Raw genomic sequence first — 11,336 nt, 5'->3', positions numbered from 1 at the left:
TGGGTGTTATCCAGAAACAGTTGAACTTCAAAATCTGATAAGTGTTGGTTGTCAGGGTGTGTTGGTGGGGAGGGGCTTTGTTAACGGGAAGGATGAGAATAGTTGTCACGCACACAGTGGGACGAGCTTCCAGGTGGGGAAAGGGCACGTGAAAGGCCTCGAGGTGGGGCAGGGTTTAGCCTGGCTTCAGGTGGAAAAATCTGAGTGTTAATGTGAATTGAGAGGTCAGGAGGCCCCAACGGTAGACAGGAAGCTGGTAATGCAGGTGTGCAGTGGGAATTTTTTTAGGAAAATGAGAAGTCATTTAATTCTGTTTATTTTACTGATGAAGAACAGAATCAGGGTCATGTAGCTAATTAGAGATAGAGATAGAACTAGAAGCTAAGTGTCCTTCCTATATAAACTTTTTAAATTACTGAAGCATATGCACATAAATTGCATAAGTCATATATAGAATGATTTTCTATGAATTTTCACAAGGTGCCGCCATGTAACCATATAGAGAAATAGATCTTGACCTGCTCTCCATAAGCAGACCTGTCACCCCCGCCACCACCCCACCCCCAGAGGTAACTCTCATCCTGACCTCAAACAGCACAGGGTAATTTTGCCTGGTTTTGAACTTGTATGAACTTTTGGATGGAAGCGTATGCTGTAACCTTCTTTCACTCCACATATTTCCGTGTGATTCATTAGTGTTGCGGTGGTTATGTGTCTTTGGCTCGTTGCCGTCGCTGTGTAGTGTCCGTTTGTCTGAATACACACGGGCTCCCAGCGTTGTGCCCACGGAAATCACTGAAAGAGACTGTGTGTGCGAGGTGAAAGCCAATGTCGTAGTACATTGTGATCCGTGTCGTAGCACATCTCCGTTCATCTTGTTCATCCTGGTTACTTTTTTTAAGCAACTGAAGCCATTTCTCTTCTAGAGCCCAGGTATAGACCCTTATTGTTACTTGGAAGCTACGATGCCTCGTTACCCCCCAGGCATGAGCAGGGGTCGCCCAATGTGCCCCTTCGATAAATAAGTATTAATCATAAGTGGAAATAGCGTGGATGAACTTGCCAGATACTTCAAGTGGTGCTATCGGGCAGCTCTCAGCCTTTGGGAATAGTCTCTAGGGTATTGCATGTTTCCAGGGGGTCAGGCATTATTTGCTACTAATGGGCCAAATAGCCATCATTTCTACTTTTGAAAATTAGGTCTGTTGAAGTAAGTGATTGATTCATTGGATGAGTGCCATTTTCATGCGTACTCCATTCATTCTTTTCCTGTCTTCTTTTTTGGTTTTGAATATTTCAGATGACGTCGTGCCGTACTTTAAAACGGAGCCAGGCCTGCCGCAGACTCACCTGGAGGGGAACCGCCTTGTCCTCACCTGCCTTGCCGAGGGGAGCTGGCCTCTGGAGTTCCGGTGGATGCACAATGACACTGAGCTCACCACCTACAGCAGCGAGTACAGGTAACTGACTGCTTGGAAACGAGGTTCCCGTTCAGGTTGCTCTAAATATCTGCTCGTGGACCATCGTAGCCTAAGAGCTGAAGATACCGGATTGCATTTCCAGTGCCTCACGGATTAAAGGAGTACTTTGAACGTGAACTTAGAGTGGGGTTTACTCTTCTGACATAGATTGTATTTACACCGAGGAAGTCTATCATTATATTTGGAAAACTGAACCCGTTAGTGAAATGACCAGACCAGAAAAGCTATGGTTGCAGAGGAATGCAAATAACACTTTAGGATGATAAACTTGCTTTCTCGTGGCAGTAGCCCCCCTGCCACCCGTATTGTTCAGATCGGAGGAGCATAAATGTTTAAACAGACATCTTTATGTCAGTAGCATCTGCAGCTCTGAGATGTCAGCGGACACTTCCCTGGCGAACTGAGAGTCATGATGAGAAAGGTGGAAGGAACCATGGGAGGGTGGTCCTGAGGAGAACCCCTAAATTCAGCAGCAAAAATGGGTATTAATGGGACTCCTGCCAGTGCGAGGTATTGGTACAGGAGTGAGGGTGATGCTGGGGACAGAGCATGAGCACTGGGGGCGGGGCGCCGCAGGTCAGGTGACCTCTGCGCTGTGACCTCCCCCGCAGTGCCGCAGGTCTCCCCAGGTTCGCATGTCCCTGGGGAGTGTTCTGCTGGGCGCTGCCGTTCCTGCTAAGTAGGGTGGAGAATTAGTGATGCCAAGAAGTCCAAGACACCACATGAGCACAAGCCAGTGGTGCCACGAACCAGGAGGAATGGCGCTCTTGGGGACTTTTACACAGAGGCATGAGCTTCTCCACGAGGAACATTGCTCCTTACCTCAGGCTAGGATGTGGTGCTCCACGGACCGCCTTCAGCCTGACCGCAGTTAAAAATATGTCTGGGTACACACAGAATAGATCTCTTCATTGATTGCCAGCATTTAACAATTGTAAGATTTGATAAAAAATTCTGTTTTCTGGCCTGTCCTGACCAGTCTCAAGGCCTGGCCACGCGGGTCTGCAGCTTCACTCAGGAGCACATGCTGGGCAGGGCGGCACTGTGAGAAAGGCACAGCCACCCCGGTTCTCGCACTGTGTAGTGCCCGTGCCTCCTAATGCCACCCTTGCTTAGTTCAGCTCCATCCTCTGCTTGCACGGTGTACACATGAGTTTGTGGCCTCCTCTCTCCTTATTAGGCCTATGCTGTCAGAGAGTGGCGTTGGGGGAGTGATTTATCATAGCAGGTAGGAGCACGTTGACATCAAACAGACCTTAGCTGGAACTCCAGCTCAGCACCAGTTAGCGCTACAGCAGAACCGCGGGCAAACCGCCTGTTAGCCCCACTCCAGTATCTGCAGAGGGAGGTGGTCGTACCTCATTTGTGGTGCTGTGAGCTGTAAAAGGCTCTCATGTATGTGAACAGCAGGTCTTCTGGCCCACCAGAACTCTGTTAATAAATCCTAGGCAACGTTATAGATTATTATAAGGTGACATCATAGGCTTGGTTTGTGAGAGGAATCTAAGAAAGAAAAAGACGTGAACTGAGAAATGAGAACCATATATGAGTCATCAGCTTTAATGGCAGATGGCTTGAGTTCAGATTCTTCTATTCAACTTATTATCTGTGGGACTTTGCACAAGTTATCTAGCGAGTGTGATCTTACTTTGCTCATCTGTAAAGTGGGTATAACAAAACCCGCCTCAGAGGCATCACAAATTAAATGACATAATGTTTTGGAAGACATTATTTGGAAGAAAGCAATGACATTTCAGAAAAATCCAGATTGTTCTTCCTAATAAAAAGAAGCAGTAATGTGCATGGCTGGGGTCCGCGGTCATGGGTGTGGCAAAGAAGCTGCTTCCACGTGTGTTTTCTGCAAGTGAGCTGCCCAAGAGCACGCCTCTGCGTTGGCGCCTGCCAGGCCTCTTTTCCTGTCCTCTTGGGCTCTGTCTCCCATTTCACAACAGAAAGCACACCTCCTGACTGAGTCTCCCTGTGGGATCCATCTGAGGACGCGCTGCGAGCACAGTGCATAGTATTTGGTTAAAACAGAGTACCGGGCCCTTGCAGACACCCCATAGAAGAGCCTCTGGCCTTTCACTCTGTACTGACTTTTTTTAAGGGCAAAGGGTGATACCAGATATGGGATATTTTGACCAAGCTTGCGGTTTTCTCAATTCAGTATGTTGTGTAGGTGGGCAGCAAGAGCTGTACCAACGTTTGGTTACCCACTTACCTTTCCCATTCCGTCACACACTATACTGGGCCTCAAGACGTGTTCAGTGACTGCAGAGCACAGACAGCATCTGCAGGAAATACACAGCTGAGGGCCCCTCATTTCACCCAGGCAGCAGCTCACAGCAACGCCCTGGGGCTTATCCGTTTACATATATTAGACTTAGAACATTCGAGACTTGTTAGAGGGAGCAAACAAGTTGAGAAATGTTCTTCTGTGAGTCTCTGCCTGCATTTCACCCTACTCAGAAATGAGAAGGGCTTGACAAGGCCTCAGTTACAGATGTCAAGGTGGAGAGGGATAAAAAGTTCTGGTTACATCCGTCAGATCAGTGTCGGGTCTGGATATAGAAGGAACATGCACCGGAGGAAGGTCAGCACGTTCTGTTTTCTCAAACATTCATTCAGAACACACTTTCATTAACCTTGGCAGAAAAAGATTATTTGATATTCTAAATCCATATCCGGTTTTATTACTTCAGTGTGTTTTGCTGTTGCTGTGCATCAACTTTTTCTCTCCTTGTTTATTTCTTCCATGTATTCATTAGGTTTAGATGAACTGTATGCAAATATACAGTCAATACTTTCTCTTCTTTTTGTTGTTAATTTTTATCTAATTCTGTTCATTCTAGTAGTAAATAACTTTCCATTCAATGAAATGTAACATAATTGAAAAAAATATCAGTCACTTCCATCTCATTAAGAAACATTTCCTTTCTAAATTTTTAATGTTTAATCATTATTCTTCAAAATATTTAATACATTTATGTTGTTTTGATTAATGGTGAACATGTAATCCAGAAGAAATTTTTTATGCGCTTAGAATCTTTTGGTCAAAGGAAATTCTCTTTAAATTGCTATTTATATGCATATATTTATTTCAGAGAAGTATGGGCAATTGATAAGTATCTTTCAGGCATAAAAATATGTTACATTAGAATAAAATTCTGTGGGGTAAATAGATTTAATGCTACAGTTCAAAGAGTAAAGAGAAACAATATGAAAGTTCTATCCAGTTACAGAGCTCATTAAATAGATTGTGTGGATATTGAAATCACTATATGGCTTAGATTCCACTGGGTACATTTAAAACAGTGGTGTAACAGTTTTTTTCTAACATGCCAAAACATACACTGTGCCATAATTCTATATGTAAGTATTTTTTAACTTATGATAAAACAATTTTGATGCCAACCTGAAAATACGGGAAGAGACGTGACTCTTTGCATTGCTCTTTGCATGAGCAAATATACCTGCTCCTTCGGTATAATCTGGATAGTCCCCTATAAGACAAGGCCGCATTGGTTGTTGTGAAACAAGACCAAGAGGCTGGTTCATTGGACGAGGACCATCAAAATAAGGTAGGGCCTTCACTACCACTCACTACCATTTCCCTAGACACTTGATAAGAAGAAATGGGTTATTGTGAAGCACGGATAGTTTGGGGTAGACATGATAAATTATATTCTGTTCATTGGGGGGTTCAGACACTGAGACAGGTTATCAAGGATCCACTGTGTTTTGTCATAATTGTTTTCAAGATATAAAACCTGGCTAAAAATCTCATGCTAGTTTTTCAAATTACTCTTTCATCTCCTTGCTTCCAATAAGCACCTTCAGCTGTCATATATTAAGCTTCATTAAGTCTCAAACTGAAAAACATGGCTACCTTATGATAACAGCAATTGTTTCTTACCTGAAACTGACTTCCTATCCCCCTCCCACTTTTGGTGTCAGTTATGAAAATGTTGACCCTATAAAAGAGTAAATAATATAAATTTACCTTTTGCAGCTTTGACAAAACAATAACAATAGTATTTTCTCTGCTGCTTGTATTCTGGTTAAACTGCACAATGAATTCCAGTGAGTTTCAAATGTTATATTATTCATATTGAGGCTTATTTACCCATCTCAGTGCAGGTCACCACACTGGCAAAATGACAGTGATCAAACCAAGTCTGCACAGGTGTAATAGGCAGACACCTATCTGTTTGTTCTAGAAAACATTTGTTCTAAGTTATTTTGTATTTGGGGATAAAAATTATTTTGTAGTTATATTCAAAGTATGTATATGTAAGCCAAAAGTGTCTTAATGCTTGGCGCAATACTCATTGTTATAAAAGAGGAATGAGTGCTATTCTGAACTGCAGAAGTGTTATAGTTTCCTTATGTGGACTGGCTCTGTGGTTCAGTCTTTATGATAGTGTAACAATAGAAATTGGATGGATGTTTATTCTTTTTTGATTCCAGTATAAAATAGGAATGGCTAAGGGAAAAGTTACTTTTTCTTAAGTCTTATAAAAAGACAAAAAAATTCACACTATCAGTAAAAATGATCAAATTCTGGGAATCACCTTTATAAGAAATGAACCTACATGAAGAAAAGTAGTAAACTTCACTGAGAGATATAAAAGAGAATCCTAAATAGGAAATCTTAACACTAAAAATGTCAGTGCCTTTGAAATTATTATAGAATTTTAGCCTAATTTCAATGAAAAGCTCAGTGGGATTCTTCTGAGGGTAACTTGATTGATGAGATGGTTTCAAAGCTCATGTAGAAATATAAACAGAAAAGAATACCAACAAATTTTCAAAAAGGTGCATGATGGGGAGGAATTTTCCCTTCCAGGAGCATGTTATTATGGCACAGCAATTAAATGACATGTTAGTGGTAATAGAAATAAACAGAAGTATTCCAGAAGAGAGTTTTGAACTAGACCATCATATGCATAAAATATATATATAATCAAATGAGCATTAGAACCAATGGTAAAGAAATCAGTTATTTGGAAACAATATTCAGAATAGATCTTCATTTTATACCAAATAGCAAAATAAATTTCAGATACATTTAAGAGTTAAATTACGAAATTAAACCATAAGGAGACAAAGATTAATGATCTCTAAACATACAAGACAAAGTATGAAAAGCACTGGAAAAAGTCATCAAAACAGATCACGATAACCATACACAGTTTTACAATGTCTGCATGTTCAAATCATCATTACAAATTAAAAGGCAAATAATTAACCAGGAAAGTATTTGCAACAAATTAGAAAGGTTTATTATGTCTAATAACCCGAGATTCTCTGAGGACGGTAGTGGAGACAAAGGCTTACATGAGGTGGTCTGTTTGGGCCTGTGTTCTCAAGCACAAAAGTAAAGGCAGGAGCAATGAAACAGGGAAGGAGGAAAACCCAACCCAACCAACACAAAACCAAGTCAAGGTCATTATCAAATTGATGGTCATTACAGGTGGCTGTAGCTAAAGCCCACTGGGAATTTATGGAGCTTTATGAAATGCACCTCAGAACTGTCCAACCTGACGGGTGCAAGAAGAGAATATTTATCTCTGAGTTCCCATACTCAACTGATGAGTTATGGCCCTGTGGCCGTTAGCTCTCATTTCTGGTTACTCATGCAATACCCAAGTAAATATTCTCGTTGTGGCGCCAGAGACTTCTTAAGACAGGAAGCAAGAAGTATGAGGCAGGGGTTGACGTAGGGTGCTGCCAGGGGCACCTGTATGAAGCCAGTCAGGGCTATGTGGAACTGGTGGCCATAGCAGTGGCTCACATGAAAAATGGAGCCCAAACTAATCACATTGAACCATTCTTTGAACCTCAGTTTCACTTGTACCTTCTATGGAGTCCAGTCCATCAGAGGCGCCTCCAAGAGGACATCAGCTACAGTTTCTATAAGGACCTTATACAAACAAGCTCTTACAAACAAGTTTAGCGGAACAAGCTATTTTTCTTACTGTTTGAGCAAGGGTCCTGCTGCTGGTAACGTGGGCCCCTGGATGCCGCTCCTTGAGCCGCTGCCCCGAATGACATAAGACACTTGCGCTGCTCCGTTGGCTCAGGGCTCTGCTGCTCCCCGCGCCCACTGCTGTCACACAGGTTCTCCTTCAGACCTGTTCCTGGGCGTCAGCAGCCCTAGATCTAAAAATCCAGACCACGTGTGTCCAGTGGTTGTGCCGTCTCATACCTGGGCCTGTTGGTGCAGCGGTATGTCTCAGCAAGACGCATAGAAGGGAGAATTCTTTAAATACAGGAACGTGGGGCAGATCCTAGGCAGACAGAAACAGAAACGAAATGTCAAATGTCCACTCCAGGAAGGGCGTCAAGCAACTGTTCACGGGCTGCTGTGGACCTAGAGAAATTCTGGGACTGGTCCAGGTCCATTCCGAGGGGCGGTTCAGAACTGGAGCGTTCTACTCAGCAGAAATGGACATTTAAACCCTTAGTATTGTTGTGATTCTGTTGGATTTCCTTTCCTGTGCTATTCCTGATGATGAACTAGCACTGGCAAGCATTTTCTGTCAGTCCAGTGGCACCAGCGCGGCCCAGCAAATGCACACCCCCCTGCCGGCTTTGTTGGAGACCAGCAGCATTTTCTGTATTTTCGTGGCATATGGTGCCAATATTTTATCATGGTTTCTTATAAAGATCCAGGAAACTTTCTCTGCTTAAAAATGTGTGTTTATAAACAATAGGCCTGCAATGAATATACCCATCTGTTAGGTGAACATAATTTGTGTAGGAACTCCTGTAATAGGTGGAGTACTTTGCAAGTTTTTTGTATAGTTCCTTCCCCTGGTGAAACATAAAACTAAAGAGATGGTACCAAACAGCATATGCCTAATATTCAATTTTGGATGTTTCTCCCGTTGTTTGAAAGCAGTGCTGTTTTTGTGCATTAGTATATAGGATTGCTATAGAAATTCATAAGAATTTAAAATCTCTGGAGAATAGTGCAAAAAGGAAACATAGAATGACTAACAATTATATAAATATGGTTATGTTGCAATGATGAAACTGTTCTTATAGTTTTTCAAATATGTACTCCAGTAACTTGGTTATTTCTTTTCTAAAAACGTTTGACTTTGTTTTAGCCTAATCTCGAAACTCTTTATTACAGTCACAGTATACGATGTTAAAATGCCCCTCTTCTAGTCTTACTTGTAATTTAAATAAATGGCACTGACTCTTTGTGTTCAGTTTGATATTATTCTGATTATATTCACTAATTAATTTTTTTATTTGAGATAACCGTTCCTCAGGAAAAAAAATCAACTTTTGAAGTTTAAAACTCAGCAATATTTTTCTCATAAAAGATTGTATTAATCTTGGCATGGGATCTTAAGATGGTTATCAGAGGAAAAACATATTTTGATTAATATTTGCTTAATACTAAATTGGCCATATTGTCCAAATGTTTCATTCACTTAAAAATTAAGCCTCTCAGTTCCTTTTTCAGGTTGACTAATTGGACATATTTGAATAAAAAGATGAGCAATTAGTTGAATTTAAGTGATTTCAAGGTATGCTTAGGACCTGCGCAAAAAGCATACGATACATGGTGGCTTCTACCTGATTTTTTTTTTTAAGTTACTCTGATTGTACTTTGGAAAAGGAAGTGTTTTTTAAATTGAAGATAATTATTGCTGGAACATCTTTTTAGTAAAGGGATAGCATCATTGGGTTTTTTCTTTTTTGAAAAATAGGCTACCATAGGTTTTAGCTTTCTCCTTCTAAGATGGATACTTTTCCATGTGTGAAAAGTATCCAAGCCTCAAACCTTATTCTTGACATATTTGTGAACATGGCCTAGAAACCAATCAGTGAACTTATTCTCTTATGTAGCGTGAAAGGTTTGGGCTCCAGAGCTATAAAACTCACTTCAAGAACTCCTTGGTTATGTATCCTACTTGCTTATAGACTTCAAAACATTCTAAGTTATAAAACCAACAGTAAACCTAAAGTAAGGCTTTTGTGAAAACTGTGTCTACCTACCTTTTTGCCCTGTATAGTTTTACTGAAGTTTTTCGAAAGGCGTTGATTTGAAGGGTGGTTACTTACAGTCACAGGAATGGGAAGTACAAATGAAATGGCCTTTCAGTCCTCCAGAAAGTTCTTAAAATTAACGTTGAGTCATATGTGGAGAAGTGAGAAAGAGAAGCTTATCATTTGTGTTGGGAGATGCCTACAACAGTGAACGGAGAGGGGACTTGTGTCATGATGTCACTGCTTCCTTTGCCTTAATGGCACCTGTATCTCATCCTGAAAGCGTTGTTTAAACTGTTATAAAAAGTGACACGACACATTATGTTAAGACTGTTGCTGGTTCTAGAAATAATGTTTCGAAATTCTGAGAGAGAGAATTATAAGATGGCTGTGTCGAGAGGTCTAGTTTAAGTGTAACGTGTAATGTTTTTAGCTGTTTAACGTTTCTCATTCATTCAACCAGTGAGTGATGTCTCCTGTGTGTCTGGTGCTGTGCTGGGCACCAGGGGGTTCATTGATGAAAAAGACAGATCTGGAACGTGTTGCATGTAACATTCACAGCCTAGATGGGGAGACAGATACCCATCAGGTCTCATAAGGCAGTTGCACTTGAGGCAAGAATGGCACATGTAGGAGTTTACCAAAAGGGGATGTGTTTGTTGGGCACATACCTACCACATGAGATGCCGGGGCTGCTCTAGACGTGGAACGACTAACACTTCTATTCTGTACTTGGCAGGTATATCATTCCGTCTTTGCGGAGGCTGGATGCTGGCTTTTACCGCTGCGTGGTGCGCAACAGAATGGGGGCTCTAGTGCAGAGAAGATCGGAAGTTCAAGTCGCATGTATGTGTATGCTGAGAGATCTCCGAGAGTTAACTAACGACAAAGTGTGGGAGTGCGCAGCAGAACCTGTTAACCATCGCAGGAACCGGGATTCTGTCTCGTGTTCTGTTTGGCATAGAAAAATTGCTAAAACTGGGGGAGAGATGAGTAAATAGCCCGTGTAGCTGGTCCGGTGGGGGTAGTGGGGCTACTGAGGGAAATGCCACTTTTTCAATTCAACAGATTGAGGACCCAATACGCACTGTGGCAGATAAATTTTAAAAACGGAACAAATTGCCTTCTGTTTTATGAATTAGTTAGCTGCTCTTGGCTTTCATTATATTCAGATTCAAATGTTTATAGAATAAAAAATTAAACCCAATTAGATAAAATTTCATCAATTTATCATCAGTTCTTTGCAATGATGATTTGTTTAGAAACCCTTTAGCAGCACAACAAAAGTACATGTATAGTAATGTTTCAGATGTCATTAAAGCTATCGTGACTTAACTAATTCTCTGTTGGCCAAACCATTTGGGAGAATGACACTCTCGAAAGTAACTGAAGGAGGTGTCAAAATGCAGGGAGCTTGAATTTTAGGGTAGTGTTCATTTGGCTTATGCAAAGTATTTCATACTTTTCTCGTCCAAAATCTGTGACGGGTAGGCTCCTTATAAAATGGCCTGTCTGCTTTATTATACTTTGAATTTACTACCAAAATATCTCTTCATTTAAAAGAAAGCAAAAAGTGTTGTGAAATTTTAATTTACATACTAACGTGTAATAATAGATTTTAGAGAACTCTGAGCTCCAAAATTGGGTTGTGCTAACTAGCGATGACAGTATTTGCTCATTTGTCATGTTGACCCCACTTTGGCCTGTAGTTTGCAGTGTTCCTCTATAAGGTAACTTCTAGTTATGCTACTGTAATCACGAGTGACCGAATGAGGTGCAGATGCTAATACGTGTTTAGTTATGTTGTTAATTACTAGGAAGGCATAAATTTTTCTGAATCATGGG

The 11,336-nt window shown here is 41.1% G+C and overlaps 1 protein-coding gene across 2 annotated transcripts in view; it reads left to right on the top strand.

Moving 5' to 3' along the window:
* Positions 1–1,306: 1,306 nt before the first annotated feature.
* The window catches only part of SDK1 (sidekick cell adhesion molecule 1), a 431,538-nt gene continuing 421,508 nt past the window's right edge, over positions 1,307–11,336 (top strand). For both annotated transcript variants that reach the window (XM_033096781.1, XM_033096780.1), the window contains exons 1-2: positions 1,307–1,460; positions 10,231–10,337. In XM_033096781.1, the coding sequence (XP_032952672.1) occupies positions 1,417–1,460; positions 10,231–10,337 (151 nt within the window). In that variant the 5' untranslated portion in view covers positions 1,307–1,416. The remainder of the gene's footprint in view (positions 1,461–10,230; positions 10,338–11,336) is intronic.

Source organism: Rhinolophus ferrumequinum, chromosome 24, assembly GCF_004115265.2.
Source record: "Rhinolophus ferrumequinum isolate MPI-CBG mRhiFer1 chromosome 24, mRhiFer1_v1.p, whole genome shotgun sequence".
Classification (NCBI taxonomy): Eukaryota; Metazoa; Chordata; class Mammalia; order Chiroptera; family Rhinolophidae; genus Rhinolophus; species Rhinolophus ferrumequinum.
The sequence above is the reverse complement of the archived record's forward strand: the minus strand, read 5'-3'. Positions and strand labels throughout refer to the sequence as shown.